Source organism: Anastrepha obliqua, chromosome 5 (genome assembly GCF_027943255.1).
Source record: "Anastrepha obliqua isolate idAnaObli1 chromosome 5, idAnaObli1_1.0, whole genome shotgun sequence".
Lineage (NCBI taxonomy): Eukaryota > Metazoa > Arthropoda > Insecta > Diptera > Tephritidae > Anastrepha > Anastrepha obliqua.
Window position 1 is genome coordinate 41156019 of NC_072896.1, and position 25258 is coordinate 41181276.

The 25258-nt window shown below is 35.7% G+C and overlaps 1 protein-coding gene across 7 annotated transcripts in view; it reads right to left on the reverse strand.

Moving 5' to 3' along the window:
* Positions 1-2186: 2186 nt before the first annotated feature.
* Positions 2187-25258, reverse strand: part of LOC129246982 (protein WBSCR14 homolog) — a 63739-nt gene continuing 40667 nt past the window's right edge. For 5 of the 7 annotated variants that reach the window (XM_054885774.1, XM_054885776.1, XM_054885773.1 and 2 more), the window contains exons 6-15: positions 13625-13844; positions 13465-13572; positions 12957-13401; positions 11715-12898; positions 9338-9702; positions 9023-9271; positions 8790-8917; positions 4547-4670; positions 2551-2680; positions 2187-2491 (exon numbers count right to left, since the gene is read on the reverse strand). In XM_054885774.1, coding sequence (XP_054741749.1) covers positions 2358-2491; positions 2551-2680; positions 4547-4670; positions 8790-8917; positions 9023-9271; positions 9338-9702; positions 11715-12898; positions 12957-13401; positions 13465-13572; positions 13625-13844 — 3087 coding nt within the window. In that variant the 3' untranslated portion in view covers positions 2187-2357. The remainder of the gene's footprint in view (positions 2492-2550; positions 2681-4546; positions 4671-8789; positions 8918-9022; positions 9272-9337; positions 9703-11714; positions 12899-12956; positions 13402-13464; positions 13573-13624; positions 13845-25258) is intronic. The other 2 variants (XM_054885777.1, XM_054885778.1) reach the window with 2 other exon arrangements.

Here is a 25258-nt window from a genome sequence, read left to right on the forward strand (position 1 = left end):
ACGCCGAAAGAGAATTCCTTTCAACTCTGTGTGGTTTCAACAAGATGGGGCAACGTCTCACATAGCCCAGACTGTTATGACAGAGTTGCGACGAAAATTTCCCAATAAATTGATTTCAAGAAACTCCGAATTTCGTTGGCCCCCAGGTCGCCTGACCTTACTGCACCTGACTTTTTCTTGTGGGGTTTATGTAAACAAGAAGTTTATAAAACAAAGCCAACAAATTTGGATGAACTAAAACAATCCATTCGGGCAACAATTGCGGCTATTCCTGTCGCAACTCTCAAAGTAGCAATGAACAACTTTTTACTAAGATGCCGCACTTGTGTCAATGAGCATGGGGGGCATTTAAATTCAATTATTTTTAAAACTAGTTAAGCTACATTTAATAAAATGCAATGACCTTCAACTTCAACACTAAAAAAAAAGTTATTTGAGTTTCTTAATGTAGCAAAATTCATCAGCCACCCTGTATTATGAGCTCCTTAAACCATCACAGACGATCGTTACCGACAGCAGCTAATGCGTTTGAATCGAGCTTTCAAAGAAAAGCGGCCGGAATGGGACGGTATACATGACAAACTGATTTTGCTGCATGACAATTCCACGCCACACGTTGCTAAATCGGTCCAGAAATATTTAGAGTAACTGAATTGGGAAATCTTGCCCCAACCGCCGTATTCCCCATACATTGCACCTTCAGACTACCATCTGTTCGGATCAATGCAGTCAGCCCTTATTGGAAAGCGGTTCCCTTCTTACTTCTGACTCAATGAATGGATCAAGCCAAAAGAACTCGAATTTTGTAGTTGTAGCTTCCAATGGCACATACTTCACATAATATAATGTATTATTTATAATTGTCCTTGGAGATTCATCTAAAATCAATCGGACAAGAGAAATTAGTTTTATTACATAATAGATAATATTGTGTGATGAGTGTCCGATCGAAGCTTTTTTTTCAAAATTAACAATATTGCGGCCTCAGGAAATATTTTTCAGATTTTAAACCGATATTTTTGAGAAACAAAAATCCTTCGATCAGGCACGAACTTTTTATGTTTTGCAAAAGCAGTATAAGCGGTTTTTAAGTCACAGAGATCACCAGTTCAAAAACATATATATGTATATATAATTGGCGCATACACCCTTTTTGGGTGTTTGGCCGAGCTCCTCCTCCTATTTGTGGTGTGCGCCTTGATGTTATTATACAAATGGAGGGACCTACAGTTTCAAGCCGACTCCGAACGGCAGATATTTTTTATGAGGAGTTTTTTCATGGCAGAAATACACTCGGAGGTTTGCCATTGCCTGCCGAAGGGCGACCACTTTTAGAAAAATGTTTTTCTTAATTTTGGTGTTTTCACCGAGATACGAACCGACGTTCTCTCTGTGAATTCAGAATGGTAGTCGCACACAAACCCATTCGGCTACGGCGAAAAAACATAGTTTTGAGAAAAACACATTTAAGGTTTTGCTATCGATTTGTGTAGAGTTATACGAATTATTTAACTACTTACACTGTGTCATTTATTCTTGAGCCATATAATAGTTCTTCAGCTGTCATAGCAGCTTCCAAAATATCGATTTGCTGTTCTCTACGTAGCATTCTACCTTTCCGAGCGTTATCGTTAGCGCGCTTACGTGCAGCATTCATTTTTTTAGCATACGAACGCTCCAGAGCGCCATTTGTTAATTGTTGAATAACTCAAAAATTATTTTTCGGACTCACTTCAAATTTTCACACAATATTTTTAAGATATTATACTTTAACAAAATACAAAAAAATCACATTTTTTGAAAATTCTGGCACCTGCAAAAAAAACCAAATTTGTCCTGAAAAGGCCTTAAAAAGGGTAGCAAAACTCATTCGCAGACAAAAAACAGTGAGCTACATAAGATAAGGTAAAAAAAGTTGCAATGAATGGACGATAAGATAAGGTAAAAAAAAGTTGCAATGTTTGCAGTGGAGCAATGAGCGGTGAGAATTCGTTAACCCGGTAGTTCCTTGTACCGAACTGGCTCATTAGAAAAGCGCTGTTCACCCCGGAAACCCGGTCTAAGCACATGTAAGTGAATTTGCTTTAATTTGTACCTTATTGGAGACACCCTAATGCACATTTAATGTAACGCCCTGAAAGTACGATATCATTTGCGAGTATTTCGTTTCATTAAAAATGTTTCTCATACTTTATTAACGTATAACAATAATTATTGTTGTTTTTTTAACATTATAGGCACGTTTTTAAGAATAAAAAAATATTTGTACAAATTCTTGAAAAGATAAGCGATAAAACCGACAATTTTTATATCACTACGCTTAACAATTTTCTAATTACATTTTAGTATAGTAAAGTTTAAGTTCCATGCAAATTGGGATGATGTCCAACATTGTTATAAACTGCTTTTGAGACTTCCTCCTGCAGAGTTGATGGCGGATCGGACAAAATATCTGTCTTCATTGACAAATACTTCAATTTATTGGATACAGCTACAAAAAAAGACAATCTATGAATTTGATATATTTTATATTTTAACATCTCAACAAACCTGGCCGCAGGTCAATCAACGAACAATGCTGGTCAACCCATAAAAACGCTGTGCGTCGTAACTCCTCCAAACTGGCACTCGATACGGACGAAGTGTAAGAGGAGAGTAGAGGTTCCAAAATAAGCCCCAGCTATTGGTAAAAAGTAACGGTATGATAAAAAAATTAATAATATTATATACAGCTGTATTCACAATAATAGCAGCGTGGCCTATTGCAAAGTTTTGACAATTTAGCTATATTTTATTTAAATTCGTTATAGTTTTTTTTTGTAAAAATATAGTTTATAATGCAATTAAAAAAAAAATCAACAAATGATTCATCAAAATTTCAAACTTTTTAATCAAAATTAATAAACAAATTTTGAGTATGCAGTTTTATACTCCATTGAATTTTAGTATGAATTGGCTAAAAATCGCTTTGATTTTTGATAATGTTTTTTGCTGGTGGTCTTATAAAGGGTGGATAAATTTCAAGGGCCGATGTTGAATGTAAACCACACCTAAACGTCAACGACACCGTTGGACTTCTTTCTTTGGGGTTATTTGAAAGAAAAGGTGTACGTCGATAAACCAGCAACAATTCAAGAGCTAAAGGATGAGATAATTCGGCACATTAATGGCATAGAACCTCAATTATGCCTTAGCGTCATCGAAAATTTGGACCATCGGATGGAGGTGTGCCGCCGAGGCCGCGACAGCCATTTGCCCGATATTTTGTTCCATACGTAATTGTGCCATACCAATATTATCATAATAAAGAGAAATGACAATAATTTCCTAAAAAAATGTATTTTATTCAAAATCAACACCGGCCCTTGAAACTTAACCACCTTTTACATTTCCTCCATATAAAATAATTTCGTTATATGGAATAAAAGCCATAAAAAAATAAAAAAATTATCAAAAATCGACTTCAAACTGGGGCCATGTTGCACTTAAATTTAAAGGGCTACAAAACTGTATATCCAGAAATCTGACAAAAAGTTTTAAATTTCTATAAAAACTAGTTAGTTTTTTCCCAATTTTGTACAATGCTTAAACTTTGAATTTGGTTCTTGTTATAGTATGGACTACGTTTTGATAAAAATGAAAAAAAAAACAAAAAAAAAATAAATAAATGGCCAAAATTTTGCAATATGGTGCGCTGGTATTATTGTGAACATAGGTACATGTACATATAAAGGGTGATCAGATTGGAGGTATTTTTCCCAATAGGGTTTTTTTGACAGATATATATATATAAATACATCATTTTTTCAGTATTTTTTGATATTTCATCATGAAACAACTTACGCCTCAACAACGTTTACAAAGCGTACAAATTGTATTATGAAAATTGACGATCTGTGAAAAGTGTTTAACACGCGCTCATGCTCAACGATGAAGCCCATTTTTGGCCTAACGGTTACGTCAATAAGCAAAATTGTCGTATTTGGGCGCGATGATAAACGAATTTTTGAAGCCCGAAAATGAGGCTCCACAATCTCTTCGTTGCAACATCTCGGACCAATTGATTGGTCACCGGGCGCTACTCGTCACACAGCCCTTGAAACATTGGATTTAGTTGGTCGTCGTCGTTTCGGTAAGCAATTTATCTCTCATGTCGGACCAATTGATTGGTCACCAGGACCGTGTGACTTTTGACTTTTATGTGTAGGGGTATGTAATGTCTAAATGCATTGCGGATAAACCAACTTGGACTGTGGTATTGGAAGCCAATATTACTAAAGTTATTTACGAAATCCGACCGAAGTCCTCCAGCGAGTCGTTCAAAATTGGTGTTTACGGATGGCTGAATTACGGCGCAGGTGCGGCCAACATTTGAAAGTGATTATCTTCAAAAAATTAATATCATGAATGATTCTACACAAAAATAATAAAGATTGCCCAATCAGTTTAAAATTTCGTTGTTTTATTTCAGTTTAAAATCTGATACCTCTAAATTGATCACCCTTTATGTATATATGAATGTCTATTAAGGTGAGTATATACTTACAATCCAAAATTTCCAATCCTGCATTGTACGATGCCGCACATACTGGTCATACAACTGCCGTACATGTTCTGTCCCTTGACGTGTCACAGGCGCGCCATTGGCTGGAAGGATTGAGTGCAAATGCCTGCAACCGAAAATGAGTTGGATTTAATTCGTAATAATATTGTTTGTTGGCAATTTAGATTCAAGTAATCCTCATGATCGGCCGTAGCCGAGTGTATTTCTGCCATGAAAAAGCTCCTCATAAAAATATCTGCCGTTCGGAGTCGGCTTGAAACTGTAGGTCCCTCCATTTGTGGAACAACATCAAGACGCACACCACAAATAGGAGGAGGAGCTCGGCCCAAACACCTAACAGAAGTGTACGCGCCAATTATTTATTTTTTTTTTTTTAATCCTCATGATAAGAATTAAACTGAGGAGATATTTTAACGATATCATAAGGCATATTTCGGTTGGTGATTTTTTTCTTTAATCGATGCAGATTGTTGGATCTTACATTCTTGTTTTTCTAAAAAATGTAAATTATTAGAAAATGACCAGTCAGCAGTTACGCAAACTTTCTGCTACTTTTAAAAACTGAGATCATTAGTTCTGCTATAGCCTTTCGCTGCCTCCTCGTCTTCAATAAGCAACCAATTTACTTACATTTGTCAAAACCTACGGTGGCGAACCGTCTAGTTTGTTTACCAACATAGTTCTGTAGGCGCTTGCATTTCCGAACCAGTGGTGTCGTAATTAGAGCAGCCTATTAAAGATATCTTTTCGTACTAAGTCAGTACGCAGTTTTGGATAAGAAAATTGGTCACTACAAAAAGTTTGCTCTCTAATTAATTACAAGCAATAAAAAAATTGTATGCAGTCAACAGAGTATAACATAAACGCGCCAAATAGTTACGTACGTTTTGAAATCTTATACATACAAAGTGGCGCAAAATTAATCATCCTACCGAAATATTTATAATTTTTGCAAATTACGTATATCATATCATATTTGATACTTGACTGAGCGACTAGACAGCTGCAGTAGACGAACCGACAAGTAATGTAGCAGGTAAAGGTTAAAATAAAGATTTCCATTAATCAAAATATTTTTTTGTTCTATAAAAAAAGAAACAAGAAAAAATAAAAAAACCTGCTAAGTTTAAGCTATGAAAATTCTTATACAATCTGGCGCATTGCTAGATAACCCACCTTCGGTGAGCGATTTGCCTATCAAAATTCCTGCTCCTCCTGTACTTGGGTACTCTCAGATTCCCGAAAGTAACCTACCAGGTTCTCCAAAAATTGAACTCCTTCATATTTTGGTTAAGATACCTAATTCTAAAACAGGTTCTACCCACACAAAAAAAAAAAAAAAAAAAAAACCGCACCCGAAAAGCGCTAAAAGCTGTTTTGGAAAAATCTGTAGTGAAAAAGTTTAAATAGAAACAAGTTAACACAAGAAAAGGGCGCTGCTACATTTAGATCACAGTATAAATTGGAATTCTCCAGTTTATAATCTTTTTAAGGCTAGTTCCTCTAGTTTTTCTTGCAGGAACTACGTAACACTGCTGCTCGGCTTGCCGCAACCAATCAATGGCGAAATTTGGACAGTCGGCTATAACACTCGGGCTGGGTCCAAACAACTCAATAGACTATTGTTTCAATGAACCATACTTTACTGTAATAGGTTATTTAGTACTAGAATTACAGCTAGATGTGAGTGGGTTGACAATATACAGCGTTTTTCAATAGGTGCGCTTCAACTTTTTTCCGATAGGGAGGGCGAACGACGCAATATTTTTTATTTTTCGCTTGTCATTTGTAAACTTCATTAGTATACATTTCATCATGGAACGCTACACACTTGAGCAATGATTGCAAATCGTGTAAATTTTTTATGAAAATAATCGTTCTGTTGCTGCTACTTTAATCCAGATTTTTTCCAAAAAATCATCTTCAGTGATGAAGCTCACTTTTGGCTCAATGGCTTTGTCAACAAGCAAAATATGCGTTACTGGGCAGAAAGCAATCCACACGTGATTCATGAGGCATCGTTGCATCCCGAAAAAATCACTGTTTGGTGCGGTTTACATGCCGGCGGCGTAATTGGCCCATATTTTTTCGTTGACGAGAACGATCGCCACGTTACTGTGAATGGAAATCGATACCGCGACATGATAAACGATTATTTTTGGCCGCAATTGAATGGTATGGACTTAGACGACATGTGGTTTCAACAGGACGGGGCCACAAGCCACACAGCACACGCTACAATTGATTTGTTGAAGAGTAAGTTCGATGAGCGCATTATTTCCAGAAATGGACCGGTCGAATGGCCGCAGCGCTCGTGTGATTTGACGCCTCTAGACTATTTTCTTTGGGGTTATGTGAAGTTATTGGTCTACAGTAACAAGCCGGCGACGATTTGTGAGCTCAGAGCCAATATTGAACGCGAAATTGCTAGAATTTCGGCCGATTTATGCAAAAGAGTGGTCGAAAATTGGGTTCAACGATTGGACTTCGTAAAACGTGCACGCGGTGGTCATGCAAAAGAAATCGAATTTCATACTTAAATGTATATGTTCAAACTCGATAATAAAAAAAAATTAGTTAAAAAAGTCAAACTGTTTGTGTTTTATTCAAAAAAAAGTTGAAGCGCTCTTACTGAAAAACGCTTTACCTGGTGAAAAAAAGTGACTACGGTTCTTTACTGATGGCTCAAAGCTTGACGATAAAGTTGGCTTTGGTGTTTACTGTAAGCGCTTTGGCTCCTCTTCCTAATTACTGTAGCGTATTTCAGGCTGAAATTCTACCCATTAATGAGGTAGCTGTCTGGTTAGACAAAAACGTGACTTTAGAGAAATCTATATTTATTCTGATAGCCAAGCGGCCATTAAACCTTCTGGTGGGGTTGCCACTAATTCCATCATTGCTCGTAAATGCCGGGCGTCTCGTAACGAGATGGCCGAATATTTCCGCATCCATTTGATATGGGTGCCAGGGCATAGTGGCATACCAGGGAATTTTAAGGCAGACAAATTAGCGAGAGAGAGCACTACCACCCGCCTCCTTCTTGTATGTATATCACTCTCTACCTACAAACTGCAAGTAGCATTGTCAGTTCAGTCAACTCGAGATGGGCTGTTAGTCTGACATGTAATGCTACAAAAAGAATTTGGCCAGAATGGCATGCTAGTCGCTCAAAGGCGCTACTAAATCGATCAAGGAAAAACATTTCTATGTTAGTTGCTTTAATCACATGCCACTGTCTTATAGGTCGATATGCTCGACCCCCTGCTGCAAAAATGAGGAAGAGTCCGTTAGATACCTTCTCTGTTACTACCTCCCTTGGCATGCCACTAGGCTTAGAGGCTTTGGCTCATTGTTTCTAAATAATACTGATGAACTTAGGGATACAAGTGTGAGCCAGATTAATGGGTTTGCAATTAAAACAAAACTGCTACTGAGGTATCACAATGGATTGGCAACGGCGTAAGTGAGTTGGTCTAGAGACCGACTGCCACTTCTACCTACCATGTGCTTACACTTTAGTTCATTGCTTTCAACAATTCCCACCTCTTCTTCGAAACTGGAAAACATGCTTACGTTGCAGCATTATCCAAGCCTAGATTGAAAAGCAAGTGCCTGCAGTGCCTTACTCCTAATTATCAGAGTTAGAATGCCAACTTGTTAAGATCAGCTGTTAGAATACAGTTATTGGCAATTGGAGAACAATTTTTTTTAAATCCTACATTTGGCAATAATCTCGATGATTTTTTTTATTTTAATTCAGATTCTGGAAGTAAAGTAGAAACGATTTAAGAAAGATTGCAGATTTAATCATTCATCAATCAACTGTAAACCAAGAAGAGCCATAAAATTGACCATTTGAAGCTGAAGGTGAATATGTAAATAAAAACAATCAAGTTTTATATATATATTATCCTTGATAACTGCGATATTGACGGTAAGTTACTATTAAAAATGACAAGGAAAAGAATGAAGCAATCGAGCAAAAAAAAATTTTTTATGATGCCGATTAAGAAGAATTGGCGGGTAACAATGGCCGAATTTTTGAGAGTTAGAACATTCTACTTTTACCAAAGTTGTCAGAGTTTTACATCAAACGTTATGCTTTAAAAAATCGTGCAATACGGCGGTTGTGATTGCAACTCGAACAACCCTATAATATCACGACAAACCCGGCCGATAAGAAACCATGGGAATTGCCCAAATATACAAGTGATGACTAACTTACGTTAATGAGTTATTTAGAATATCTCGCTCTTTAAGCAATGCCTCCATATGATCTTTTAATTGATTACGTTCAGCTCGCAAATGTTTAATGTGGTCGGCGCCTTTCTGCAGCATAGCCGCTTTACTCAACTATAAATATAAGAGAAAATAATTTTTTAAACTTGTTCTCAACTAAAAACTTTTCCACATTATAAAACGGTGGGTGGTTAGTTTAGTGTTGAAGATCGTACTTACTTTGGCATTAGGATTTTGTTGCAGTTGCGGTATTAGAGAATGCAATAAGTCAAACCCGTTCTTAATATTATATCGTCGCTTCTGTTCTGCATGTATGTGACCGGCACGCCTCTGGTTCTCCCTGGGATACTTTAGGCTATGTGTTGGGGAAAGCGGCGAGTCTTGATCGTGAAACGATTCTGGAGACAAACTCAATGCATTCGTACACATCGCTGCTGCTTGACTGGCCGTTGGCGGATAACTTAACATCTGAAAGAAACCAATTTTTCTTTTTTAATTATATGTTTCTTTTTGAAGTTGACTTATTTTATATACCTTACTACCAGGCGGGCTATGTAACATTTGTGGTGCTGCTGGCGTTGGCAGCGAAGCAGATTTCTTTGGTGACTTTTGTTGCTGTTCTTGTTGCATTTGTATCACATGACGAGAGTATGTTGTGTCAGCAGATGCGCCTGCTGCAGTAGTTACCGTGCACTGCACATTGGGCGTTACAAAGTAATTGGTAGTGGCGGGTATGCTGCCAATATTTAGTGATTTATTTGTATTAACCGGCACAGCCGAAGAGGCTGGTGGAGGTACCGGCACTACTGTTGACATCGCTATGGCAGACATTGGTACATTTAAATTTGATATGGCACTTGAGGAAGAACTTTGCTTTGTCTTAACCGACGAACGAGTATCTGAATAAAGAATATTATAAGTGAAACATACATACATAAGACATATTATAAAATTCTTATTCTATCCGACATCTTCAGAAAAATTTAGATAGTTATCTTAGAGATAATATGCTATTATATTTTTGAATATCGAATTGCATGAAATCGATCTTCCTCCATACGACGGTGATTAAAGACTCTAATTTTCATTAGCCAATTGACTACAATTGTCACAATTTTGTATAAAAGAGACCTCAAGAAATATGATTTTTTGACATGTTATTATTTGAAAAAGAAATTCATTATTTTCTCGGTAGATGGCTGTAATGATCGATATCTCGTAAAGTATCGATCAAACAATTTGAAGTTTTTGCTCGTTGTCAAGGTGACATTTCACACTAAAAAAATTTTTTAGCTTTTTTTGCTTGTTCCATTGAGTTGTGAGTTACAGGGTGTTAACAATCGAAGTCAACAAAGGGAAAATGCGATACATTATACAGTTTTCCTTTGATAAAGAGGCGAAAATGCAAGTCAGGCCACTGGAATTGTGAATGGTGTCTATGGTGTCTATACTGTAACAGCCAATTACATGCAATTTTGGTTTGGTCGATTTCATTCAGGCATTTTTGATGTTAAGCAAAATGTCGATAATGCCAAAAATATCGATAAAATCACAGAAATAATCGAAAATGACCGGCATGTTAGCAGTCGTAGTATCAGCCAGGAGTTAAAGATTAGCCATAAAACAGTTTTGAACCATTCGCGCATAAATTTTACCCAAGACGAATACATTTCTTTTTTTCCAAATAATATTTGGAGAACGGTCGCGCTAACATCTATTTTTACGCAAATTGTGCCTAATTACACGACCGAATTGAACAAGTAAAATAATGCAGTTTTAACCAATGTGAATTGAAGTTACCAATTAAAATTGTACGTACCCTTATGTTCACATAATTAAGTTATTTTGTCACAATATTCGCAATATTTTCCATTCTAAAAAAATATAGTTCATTGTACAACAAAAATCTTATAAATTAAAGCTTCTAACTTTTAAAGTTTCTAACCCATTTTTCTTCTATTTAAAGCATATGTTCGAAAGTCTTTCATACGGAAGAAAATGATGAACAACGTATGTAAAAAAATTTCAAAAATCAACGCAATTTTTGAGAGACTTCAAACTTACACTTTATTACTTAAAATTAACGGGCTATAAAACTGCGCACCCAGAAGTTTTCTAAAGATTCTGATAAAAATTTAAATTTTGTTGACAATTTTTCGAAATTTGTTAAATTTCTGAGAAATTTGTACAGAGTTTGGGGCTTTAATATAATATTTATGTTTTTGTTGTACGATGAACTATACTTTTAGAAAAACCTAACGAAGCAAAACATAGAATGAAAATATTGCGAATATAAAAGATAAAGTACTTAATTATCTGAGCACAAGTGTATGTAACTGTTTTTTTTATATTCACATGTAACAAAAAAATTATTTAGTATATTTATATATAACACAAAAACTACTACCATAAATTTAAACAAACTTTATGCTTGTAATAAATCTGGCTCCGTAATGTCTTTATCTGAAAATGCACGAAATTAGGCACACAACCAAACCGCTCCGTTCATCCATTGGGAAGAGTCAAACTTGCTGTGCATAAGTACATAAGTACATATAAGACTGTACATAAGTCTCGATATACGGTAGACTACTAATAAAAATATGAAAAATTTGTCGAATACAAGGCCTTTTTCTATTAAAATACTATTTTAAAATTTTGTATTTATCCATGACCAAACAAATATTCTCAAACATGATACAACATTTTAAAGAAAGTATCGCGGTTCTTTAAAATATTTAAGCAAATATATGCTTTTAAGCAAATATATACTTTTCCAAAATTCTCTTTACCGAAGTAAGCCAGGATTAATATTTACACAATATTTGGTATTTTCTTATCATGATTTTGAGCAAAAAAGGTTATGGACAGGAACAAAATATCCCATATTACATGATACTTCAAAACTTACTCGTTGTCAGCAGTTGCGCTAAGGTACTATTATTCAACATAGGGTCGCTTGTAGCTGATTGCAACTGTGGCGAGACCATCAGGTTACTGCTTGTTACACTACTCGACTTATTGGTACCATTCGGTCCAACAATCATATGTTGATGTATTGAATTGCTACGCGAGCGTGGCTTGTTGTTTTTAGCTTGGTATTTAGGTACAGCAAAATTATCGTGACCTGAACGTGATTCAAGTTTTTGCAGTGTCACATTCAGTGGTAAACTGTTCGATCTGAACATTTCTCGCGGCAACATATTAACCGCCGGTTGCTGCTGTTGACTAAGCTGTTGCATTTGATGATGCTGTGTTGTCAAGAGATGCTGGCTTGCTTGCTGTTGTTGTTGATGCTGATGACTAGACGAGGGCGACAATTGGCATTGTGCTTGTACCTGTAACTGTAAAGGGCTTGGCAATGAAGTTACCTGACAGCCTAAATTCAATGGCAGCGATTGTTGGTGTACGTGTTGTGCAGTAGGTGATTGATCGTGGATATAAGGTGAGTTCGTGGTGAGGCGCATATTTATGTAGCCGCCAGTGGATGCAGATTTTTTAAAGCTACTCACGCTGGGATAAGGCTTATACGAGTTTGAGTTATTGTTGCTATTTAGATTTGTATTGACACCATAAACATCATTTGAATTATTTAAATTATACATGGATAACATATCGGCGGATGGTGGTTCTGTTTTCACCGTCTGCAAAAGTATCGAGGAATTCCCTGTATGTGCTGAATTACTGGCATTTATTGGGGTTGCATTGGGCATGCAATTTGCGGTTGTCTGCATTATGGTAAAGCCTTTGGATTTTGCATTTGCCATTGATATATTAAGTAAGTTATTATTAATATTGAGGCCACCGCCAGCCGATGGCGAAATTTCAACGCTACCATAACCACCATATCCTGTGCCATTCCCGCCTTCTCCGGCACCGGTTGTCACTGATGTAGGCGTTGGGTACTGTGCCGATGTTTGCATTTGTTGCTGCTGTTGATGGAACGCCATGGTCTGGTGCTGTAACGCTGTGCCAGGCAAAGAAGGTTGAAGATGTTGACTTTGTTGGCTTTTTTGGTGTTCTGCTAACATTTGTTGGTACATAGTAGTCTGGTGCAAAGTGGGTTGAGCTTTGTCATAGTTATGAGGTTCTCTTCTGGAATAAAAAAAATCATGTTGCAACTTTCAAATAAATATTAAGTTATTTTTTATACCTAAATGGCCGCTGAGAATTCTTTGAAATTCGTCCTTTCATCACACTTTTACTTGGAAATTCATTGCTTGGTGATCTGTTACTCGAAATGCCATCACTTGCAGTAGGAAAATGTTTTGAATGCATTCGCATAGTTGGCGATGCTGACGTTACGGATGAGGACGATCCCACGCCATCACCAACCTCTGTTGCAGTTCGCTCATTAGCCATTAGAGCATCCACGGAGGTAATTGTTTGCGATTGATTAATTCCTGAGGTATTCAATAATTGTCCGGCACTATTTTCCCGCGATAACGGAGCTGGATAACGTTGCGCCATCTCCGATTGAAATTGAAGCGAATCAAGTGGTGCATTCAAGTCCAGCATATTGGCATCATCGTTTTCTGTTAGCGTATTCGAAGTACTAACTACACCAACCATATTATTCGAGTCCAATTGCTCAGAGCCTATGAAAATATGGATTAATCAGATGCTGTCGCATCTACATAAATATTACGTGGCAAAAATACCCATAATCGCTGAGAAGTTGTAATCAACATTCTTAAGCATTTCATCAGTGCCCTCCTCTGGTACGGGCGGAAGACGAGCCGGCTGCAGTAGCTCTGCAAAAAATAAAGCTTAGTGATAAATGGAATTTAATGGATATGCTTATGTATTCCATATGTTTACCATCAATTGTTAGATCAATGTCATCAATATTCGGTTGGAGAGAGCCAAGTCCAGGTTGTATGAAATCGGCTATTCCAGCACCGCGCGCTATCTCTCGGGGATCTGGAAATGGAAATGGCCCATTTATCGAAGAGAAGAGTGTGTCATTTGTCCAATCGTCGGGTATCATTAACGACCGATCGTTTAACGGTGACCATTCCAAAAAGTCAAACTCGCTTTTCTAATTAAAAACAAAAATAGTGAAGATAAATATAATTTTTACGTACACATGTACATATACATATATATACTTATATATTGAAATTATTCAAAATGAACAGCTCAGGATCATCTTTTTCAAAAAGCTTTCGATTTGATTTCCTCTTATTTACACGATTTTTATTCGTATTATCATATAAACAGTTTAACTATCCTTTATTACTATTTATATAAAAAAACACGAAAATGCAGTCTAACAACTTAGATGCCCCTACTGGAATTTTTTTTGCGAAAAATTTTAAACCTACAAACTTGATATTTTTCAGATTTCGAAAAATATAAGTAAAGATCAAAATGAAATACGCAGGTAAGAAATTATGGGCTAAGCTGTTCCACAAAAGTATGCACCACTAAATATTGTTATGGACTTTTAAAGACAGTAGGTTCTTCCATACGAGTTTCTTTTTCAAAAAATTTAGATCAACTTGGGATGAAATTAGGAAAATGTTCAATACACTGTAAAAAAATTGTGACGATTAGGTAGAAAATGGCAGAAGGTCCCATTATTCGACATCTCTTCCTCTTTCATAACTGCTATGCTGCATTCTTGCCTATTTTCGTCCCATTTCGTCGCACAGTATGATATAAAATTTTTTAAAATCCAACTAAAATAAAAAAAAAAAAACAAAGTGGTCCTAACATCGAATCTACTCTCCCACAAGGGCTGAAGAGGTGGTTTGCAAATTAACTGTGTGACCGACACTAATCAGTAAAATTTTCGAGAGAGGTGTCCTTTTTTCCGAAACTCCAGTATAATCTATTCATAATATTATAACAGGTGTTTTTTAAGAGCTTGAGAACTTGAAATAATATTGTGAAACAGAAATATTGTTGGCATGAATTGTTTTTGTTATAATTTAGTAGATAATTTCATGGCATTTATTTTTTGAATATAATATACGACATATGTCTGCCGCGGCTACGAGTTGCATGGTATATTCGATCAGTCCAATAAAGCGATTGTTAAGAGCGCTGTATGGAAAGTTGCATCGTGTTGTTGGAACCAAATGTCGTCGGTGTTTAGCTGAATAAATTTTGGAAACAAAAGTTCAGTTAGTATGACTCGATAGCCCTCGCCATTCACCGTAACGGCAGCTCCTTCCCCATTTCGAAAAAAATAAAGCCAGATGATCCCGCCAGCGTGTACACCGCACGTAAAATGAACGAATTGCTCTATGAACTTCGCAAAGAGATTTTTTTTCACAATTTTGAAGCGTTGCTCTGGCGTTAAACGATTTATGACGACTTGCGAAACTTTACTGAAGAGAAATGTCAACACAGTTTCCCATTCTCAGCTGTCAAACCATAGTTATCGATATCGATAGTTCTCATGCAGCTAAAAAAGAATATAATATTATGCTCAGCAAACAGTTTCTATTGGGGTGCTACCGTAGGAAAGTTGGAGGTTGGCCACGTCAAGAGACATCTGCATTACTTGACTGACGAGATCCATGACTACACTCGAAAATCATTACACCTACCAGTACAAACAAGCCATAAACGACATACATGGGGAAGTCCTCATCCCCCTTATGAGCTCCCGCTTCCCTAATATCGTCATCGGAGGCCAATCCCTACCTATTGCAAACAAAGAACATCAGCTGCCTCCTTTGACCAGCGTTACTTTGGCACAATTACAGATACATACTCAACATATGTCCGGTATGTGAAGGCATCCTAGGAAGGCACGACTCGCCCCTTTAAACCTAGACCTGTGTCCTTTTGAACCCACCTTGTAGGAACAGCATGTTTCCTGGGTCTACCATTAGATGAGATTTATGGTGACGGCCGATGACTTCAGCACGTTTAGCTGGGCTTAGTGAACTCAGAATTTTGCTCAAATACTCAGCAATTCAAGTCAAATTTCCATAACAAGAGATTCAAAAACATCAACTACTGACAGTTTGGTGTGAATTATGAAGCGTTGGTATCAATTGGTTAATTTGTTTACGAATAAGCTGAGCTTTAGTGTCTAGTGTAATATTTACGCCCTAAGTGTGGCAATCGTTTTGTAAGCCCTCTTAACGATATCAATGGGTTCCCTAGAAATCAAAACGTAAATCGTAAATTCATAAAAAACGGGAATTATTATTTCACTAACTTCTACTTTTTTTTTTGTATATTTGTGCCTATGACACCGGCATAGACTGTTACTCGCTTTCAATTTGACTATCGAATTTTGACATAAAGCATAAAACAAACATTCTATCAGCGGTTGGTTGGTTGGTTAAAGAGCGCTTCCAACGCTTCCGCACCATTTTGTTGCCACATCCTCGCTACCAACTTATTTAACGCTTATTTACAACATGACTATATTCAGTCTGTGCGGCTTAAGAACCTTATTAGGTTGTTCACGTCTAAGCCAGACAATTGTGCGAGACTCTAGAACAGTGTTTTCCCAGGGTTGACACCCTCTCCTTCTATAAAGCAGGGCATTCACAGTGAAAGTGGAAACTCGTTTCTCTGGTTGTGCCTCAGCGGACGATGGAACGGTATTTCCTATGGGGTTTTCAATTGTACGCATTATATTGCTTTCTAAAAAAATTAGAAGAATTTCAATTGTATTTGTCTAGGCGTAATGCTATGGTTAAGATATTGCTAATAAATACAATATTTAACAAACAACTGCTGTCTAATATTGTGACTCTACTTATACGAGAATATTTACACTACTACGTACTATTACTTTTTCCAACCCCATACAAATAATTTGTTATTTTATGCTTATACATACTAGGTTGTTCAATAAGTTTTGCGGTTCGATAAGAGAGGGTTGGTACACTCTCTATATGAACGTATATGAAGTTTCATTTCAATCTGTCAATTCATTCTTTGTTTACAAGCCAAGAGGTCCAAAAACTGCAAAAACATCAGGAAACGTAGAACAATTACAGAATATCATATTGGAAAATCGTCGAGTGACTGAAAGAGATTTAGTAGAAGCCCTAGGCATCTCATTACTAAATAATAAAGTGTATTTCAAACCAAAAAATTGTGTTTTTCTTATCGAACCGCAAAACTTATTGAACAACCTAGTATATGCCTAGCTTAAATAAACTGATATTGTACGTAATTCACCACGCTCACCAGTTCTTTTGGGCTCATAGAGGCTAAAGCACCACTTCATTTGTGCACTTCAACTCCGACAGTCATTTAAATACTACAGACATACATTTGTGAATCAACAAATTGATAATTTCCATGTCGACTTTGAAGATTATACGCTTGCTTCGCTTCTACATCAGGCTTCTGCGCTTCCTGGGCATAATACCTATATTTTACTGCTCGAAAATAAAGAAATACATTTTACGAACAGGATGGCTTTTTTATGTAGCACATTGTTTTTGGCAATTAGTGTATGTGTTCTTAATTGGAAATGTAGTGATGCGAAGAGAAAAATTTGTTACACGTAAATATTCATATCTTGACGGCTGCTACTGGATCGCACTTGTCTCGACTGCAATGACAGCGCAATTCCTAATAAATGCTTGGTTTTTAAATCTGCGCCATTCACATTACCACATTATTTCATATTGTGTGTATTTAGCGGAGCAATTCATTTCCCATGGCCAACGAAACGTCTGGATTTGGCAGCTAATAATGCTAGTGACAAATATTGTCAGTGCGACCACCCTTTCTCTTATGAGTTCCTTTGAACCTCGGTTAATATTTCAAATCTACTACATTATTTCGTCGCTGTTACTAGCTTTTTATGGTTGCATCACTCAAGCGATAGCCGCACTTTTAGGTGACGTTAACAGTTCGATATTAATAATCCTACAACATAATCAACGGCGTAAACGAATTACTGAAATTGAGCTGGAAAACTTCCACAATTGTCTAGTGGCCTACGATGGACTTATGTTACTTTGCACCGAGAACATAAGTACAATTTATGGTGCCCCTTTTGTACTCATAGCAGTTATTTCCACACTTGATATAACATTAAGTGTGCATCTATTGAATACCATCACGATGAAAGGATATGTGCAAACAATTATAATCACAATTAAGTTTATAGTTTTTGCATTACCATCTGTAATAATGCTGAGCATGGCGTTCGTGGGCAGTGACATAGAAAAGGAGGTAAGCTAGCAAATTCTGCACAAATATTCATGTGTGTGTGTATAATATTTAATATATTAGTTTGGGGAATAAGAAATCCATTATTTCTGTGATTTCATCGACATTACCAACATTTTCTTTAACATCAAAAATGTCTGAACGGAATCTACGAAACCAAATTTGCACGTAATTAGATGTTACGGTATCGGCACCATAGACACCATTTACAATTTCAGTGGCTGGCTTGCATTTTCGCCTTTATCAAAGAAACATTGTAAAATGTACCGAATTTTCTCTTTGTTGACACCCTGTAACTCACAACTGAATGGAATAAACAAAACACAGCAAACGCATTTTTTAGTGTGTGAAATGTCACATTGACAACGAGCATAAGCTTTAAATTGTTTGATCTATAATTTACAAGATATCGATCACTACAGCCATCTACCGAAAAAATATGGATTTCTTTTTCTCCAAACTAATACGAGTATTAATTAATACATTAAAATATACGACTAGAAGTAATAATAAATATCCCTGCCATTGAACACAGTTAATATTTACTAAGAAATAATCAACATTTATATCACAAAAGTCAGTTTGCCAAATAAATCGTTTATTATACTCGTAATGTGTTAAAAAGGGTATTTCAAAAGACGCACCCAGATGTTGTTTTAAAATAAAACATGTAAAAATTAGATGCTCTCAGTTTTCACTATTTTTATTCAAAATACAGCTCTTGGTAATTATATGTGAAAAATGGCATCATTTACATGACCACCATGACAGGTGGACGGACGTCTACAAGTAAAATCCGCCAAACAGTCGCTTCATGAATGTCCAATTGCTGAGAACGTCGAGATATCGATTGAAGGTTATTCAGCAAAACTTTGCGCTATAGCAGCAATATTCTCAACACAACGTCCAGATTTTGACATTCCTTTTTCTATTCTCGATAAAACCAGTTTCTTGCAATTTTTCACCAACCTTTGAATTACCCTAATTAATAACTAATTTGGACGATTATATCCACCAAATCAAAGATGGTTTAAAAAGTGTACCGTCTAGGAGTTATTCACTACTGACATCTAGGCATCACTTTTGAAAGACCCCATATCTATTTTATAATTTCAGAATTTATTACTGCTTTCGAACAAGATGTGAAAAATAATTTCTCTTGTACCGAGTCAAAGTAAAGAGAGAGCATGCAAGCTAAGACTTTCAAGGTTAGAGAGAGTATTTAACATAACTAAATAACACACGAATTGAAAATACCACTAAAAAGAGCTCGAAAAGGTTTTCAATTATTCCTTTTACTTATGCAACTCTAACTGTACATATAAAAAACATGATCCAAATGCACAAACAATAAAATGAACAAAAATCTTTGGTATTCTATGGAATTTTCACTATTTGCGCTCTCTTCATATTCAGCTCGTAGTAACGCATCATATAAGGTGATCAAAAATTAAAAAAAAAAAAGACTTTAAATGATGGAGGTCTTTAATTTGACCTTTACGCACTCTTTTGCTTGCCTGTTCGTATACTGCAGCTTTCTTATTCACAACTCTCAAATATGATTGACGTACGGCGCCATTTGGAGAATTGTACTTACACATATTCCGATAGAGTGATTAGTTTTGCGCCAGCTTAAGTAAGCCCAAATCTTCGGCCGCGAAAATTTTGATTGTAATATATCTACCAAGCTCAAAAATGGACGCCTAAACCGACATTTTCCAAGGAACAAACTAAGAAGAAATGATGAAACGTCTTAAATTGTTGAATTTATGAGATCTTGTAAGCAAATAATCCGAAAGGGAAATTCTTGCAAGCGAAATCTTGTTGCATTATTAAGAACTAATGATCCTGAATCAGTAGAGTCTGTAAATATTATCCATTAGTATGCCAATAAAACCAACTTTTTGTACACAAAAGGCGCGGTGAGAGCGTTATTTTTGATTGAGAACTTCTTTTTTCAATAAACCAAGTGTTCCAGCAACAGAGCGCGTGGGAAAGAAATTCAAATTAGTTATAAGATTTAACGATGTTTTCGATGAAATTATGATACTGAAATAGCCTGCCAGAAAGAGTAAACAAATTGTGATTCAAAATGAAGCTTGTACCTGGGCCATCTAGGATTTTAAATCCAGCGAAAATTAGAAAATGAGCTATCGGTATGAATCGCATTAGCATATAATTTCTATAGTAAATACAATATGATACGCATGCCTTCAAATTCAGCTATAGAATAAAAAGGATAAAAATTGAGTTTCTTAGCTACAAAGTTTCGCGTCGCCAAGAGAAAAGTTTATTAATTATGTTAGACGCAGATGGTCTACATGTTGTGCAAAAAGTAAATAGCCTTCAGGTATACTGAAATATATACAGTGTGAAGTTCAGTATTAAAATTATAAAGCCATTTTGGAATTAAAACATAAATATTTACCTTCTACTGCTTTTTACTTTGTTTTGAAAACTATTGCATTTTAGTAAAATATTTTATTTTATCCTTTCAATTATATTATACTATTCCAATTAAATTTAAAAACTTATATTAGACGTGCGCGACAAAGCAAATGCAACTTATTTGGCTTTCCTATTTAAACGTAATGATATTTGGACTTCAATTATTTGTATAACTGCTTTGAATGATTTTCGGTCAAGAAATCTTTTGTGTGTTATTTGAAACAATAGAAAAGTAATGGCAATTGTAACAGCTGTCGAAAGCACAGAAATTGTAAGTTACCAACTAATTTGAATTAAATAAAAATTGTTGCGTTAATGCATTGCGGAGACAGACCAAAAAATTGTGCCTGTGATTATTAGAAACATCAAACAAATTTCCTTTCAAAAGTGGTCCATATTTGGTAATGGTCCACATTCAGGTATTTTTTTGAAAAACGTAGTCTATGCGATGAATGTTTTATCTAACAGGGTTCTTCAAATGCAAGTTTACTACCGGTCCGAATTTTCATGTTCGCAACTATGTTAGTCTGGCCTTTCTGACTTTCTGAGAAGCCTAAGGCCGGTCTGCGGATAATATAGGAACTTAAAGGGTTTAAGTAAGGCTGCTTTTCGTTTGTTATTTTTATATACATTTTTTGTGGCCGAATACTTTTGAAATAATATGTTCAATCCAAAAACAAATGCTAAAATTATAAATATTATTTGTGGCGTTGGTATTGAATTTAAGTAAGAATTTATTAAGAAAAATTCCATAATGTACCTAATAGGCTCTAAGAATTTTCATAGAATTGTATGTAAATTATTTCTAATTAACCCTTAAGATTTTTTGCTTTGACTTAATATTTTTTTTAACTTGTAATCGTGTTATATTGATTATAGCAATGTTTATAAAAAAACTTTCCCCGTCACTTCTTTGGGCGCTATAGAGAGCCACTTGTGCACAAATTTCGGCAATAGTAATGTAAAATTTGCTCGAAACAGTACATGCCTTGTATAAAAATTTAATTCACACATTTATAATTTTTGTTGTTGTTCGATTTAAAAAAATAAATAAATAAATAATTGGCGCGTACACTTCTGTTAGGTGTTTGGCCGAGCTCCTCCTCCTATTTGTGGTGTGCGTCTTGATGTTGTTCCACAAATGGAGGGACCTACAGTTTCAAGCCGACTCCGAACGGCAGATATTTTTATGAGGAGCTTTTTCATGGCAGAAATACACTCGGAGGTTTGCCATTGCCTGCCGAGGGGCGACCGCTATTAGAAAAATGTTTTTATTAATTTTGCTTTCACCGAGATTCGAACCAACGACCTCTCAGTGAATTCCGAATTATATTCGATTATTTAAACAAAAAAAAAAAAAAAAATAGTGCTGCTATGAATATGCGGAATCGTTCTCAGGAAATGTTAAAGTCGAACGGGCTAAGTGTGCAAGAACAACTAAATACAATTATAACACAAGATGGTAACCCAACTCGACTTTCATCTTTCACTCTCGAGTTGCATTAGATATAAAGGGTGGTTGAATTTTAAGGGCCGATGTTGAATGTCAACCACACCTAAACGTCAACGACACCGTTTGACTTCTTTCTTTGGGGTTACTTGAAAGAAAATGTGTACGTCGATAAGCCGGAAGCAATTCAAGAGCTAAAGGATGAGATAATTCGGCACATTTACGGCATAGAACCTCAATTATGCCTTAGCGTCATCGAGAATTTGGACCATCGGATGGAGGTGTGCCGCCGAGACCGAGGCGGCCATTTGGCCGATATTTTGTTCGATACGTAATTGAGCCGTACCAATATTATCATAATAAAGAGAAATGACAATAATTTCCTAAAAAAATTGTATTTTATTCAAAATCAGCACCGGCCCTTAAAACTTAACCGACCTTTACAATATTGAACCCGTTATTTAGCGCATGGTAGTCATGCACATATGTACTCGGCTACGCGGCGGCCTAGTACACCTATATTTACATGCATACGATATGTACTTGTTTAAGGAAATCGTACGGCAAAATCAATGGGAGGGAGTGATGAGTTTTTAGTGACGGTGCACATTAAATGATTATGGTTAGGGTACTTCTTCTAAAGTTAAAATGTGATAACATTGAAAAGTGGTGTCTTTGGGCACCCCTTTATGAATTTTATAAGTTACAAATTTGCCATGTTCGCTCGAGCAGAAAAGATAAGTTAGTTATTTAATGTGTTATGCTATAAGTAATGACATTTTCATACAAAAGACCAGTTTGTACCAAAAGGCGGCAATATTAGCCATAGGTGGTATCTATGATTTGTATGTAAAACAAAAAACAAAAAAAACAATGTTACCAACTGGTAAAATGTGGTGAAGTTAAAACATGGCAAAATTAATACACTAGACAACATCAACTACCCACCGGAGTTTAATTTGAAAGTTAACACAGCCTTTGGCTCAACCACGGCGCGAAGCCAACAACATCCTTACTAGTCAAATAATATTGTAATATTAATGTTGAGTGCATGCGTGACCGACCAGAGAGAGATCTAAATTGAATGAGCATTTGTTTAATAAAATATTTAATATGTGGAGTAATAAGGCTAATGCATTTCTGCATTCCAATTAACCTAATTAGTCCTTTGGAATTCAAACAAAGGTTTGTTAAGTTTAAGTCCGAGGATGATTTTAGTAATTTTTATAATGGTATCGCTAAAGTATTTTAATATTTATGTGTTACTCCTTCGTTGTATTGGTATTTGCCCGGCCAGATTTGCGCGAGAGCAGCAGCAAGTCGTTGTTTCTGTTCGTGATAAATTTATCGCCATCAGCATAACTACGATAACGTTGATTATAACGGAATGTGTTCTTCTCGCTATTATTTATATGGGATTTGAAAGTGATTTAAATTTGTATGATGACTTCAAGACAGGAAACAAACTTTTTATCTTTCAGTTAATTTTCACTTCTCTCATACAACTCATTGAAAGTGTGTTTTTTTTCGTCGTCAAATATGCTGAGATTGAAATACTGAACATCATTTATAAGCATGCTTCTATTTATTACGAGAAAAGCTCAGCTGGTGGTCGTTATTTGGACCAGGGTTATCGATGGATATTTATATTTCATATAATAATGTTTATAATTCACGAATTGAATAATCTAAGCACTATTTGGATATCTGACGTCATATCACTTCAATTGCTACTTTGTCTTACATTTGTTATGACTTTCCGTCCTTTGTATAGCTTTATAGTTATGTCTAGTTGCACATACGTCGTTTATTTGATTTGTCGATTCCTGGCATTTTACAATGATAACCTAATCCACCATCTAAAGGAATCCAAATTTCCACCTCGAAAAAATGTGCAGGAGATCTTAACATTGCGTGCTGAGTTGATATTACTTACTTGCAGAAAGTTACGCCAAATATATGGTGTAGCAATGCTGTTAGAAACCTGCTCGGTTCTTTCATTATTGCCCTCATTTCCAGCATTTATGTTAATGATGTTCGAGTTAAATATTAGGGTTGACTTTTTGATTGTGGCAATGTGCTGTAGAGCTTTGCTATGGATATTAGCACCGTTTCTGATTTTGTTGCAAGCATTGGCGATAAACACAATCAACTTACAGGTACAAATAATAATTTGACATTTATTTTTGTATGCAAAAGAAATGTATTTTGAAATTTACGAATGAAATAATAGGAAGGCTCTTTTATTTTTATATTTTTATTTTAACCTAAGAAATTTCGCATAGAAATTTCGAGAAAGAATATTAGAATGAAGAATATTAGAAATTATGTTAAGACGAAGCACTTTAAGTGCATCTAAAATTATGTTGAAATCAACCCAATAATGTTAAGTGTCACTAGGAAAAAAACTTTTAAGATCTTATGAAATAAAGGTTTTTCCAATAACAGGTGTTATTTTGAATGTGATAGTGCTATCGAGAGATGATTAACGATTTTTTATGGCCGGAATTGGATGGTATTGATCTGGGCAACGTTTATTTTCAAAAGTACGGCGCTACATGCAACACAAGGAACGAAACCATTGATCTTTTACGGGAAAAGTTTCCGGACCGTGTTATCTCTCGAAGAGGTGATCACAATTGGCCACCGAGATCGTGTGATTTAACACCTTGTGACTTTTTTCTTTGAGGCCACGTGAAAGAGAAAGTCTACGCCAACAGCTCAGGGTCGATTTAAGACCTCAAAGATGGAATTCGTGAGGCTATTGAGGACATAGGGCAGCCACTTTGCAATTCGGTTATGGAAAATTTCATGAAAAGGATATTGTCCTGTAACCGTGGTCGTGGTGGTCATTTGCCTGATGTTATTTTCCACTATTAACGGCATGCCTTCCTTTTTATAATGAAATAAACATCCGATCATTTATATTAAAAAACTAGCATTTCCCAGTGGGCTTCGCACCACCATACATAAAATGTTTTTTTTATATCGCAAGAAATTTTTCATATTGAGTTTTCTTTATTGAACTCGTAAAATGTTTAAACAGTTGAATTAGTTGATTTTTTTCATTCAACATACTTTCTAAAGATGTCACAATAGTCTTTTCTGTACTTTTTTAAAATTTGATTGTGGTGGTCACCTATATACAGGTAAGGTGAAAGAGCCGATAAAAACTTGTAATTAAACTTTGATTCTTTAATTTCCATTTCAATTTTTTACGCTAAATAAATTATGCTAAAATAAATAAAGTTAAAAATGTTTTTCCAGTTCCTTGAATGCTCCAGTTTTTATTATATTTTCGTCCAAAATTAATATTAACATAATACACTTATGTACAACAGTACAACAGAAACGCTCATAAGCGGCTGTGTATTTGTTGTTGTTTTTCCCATACA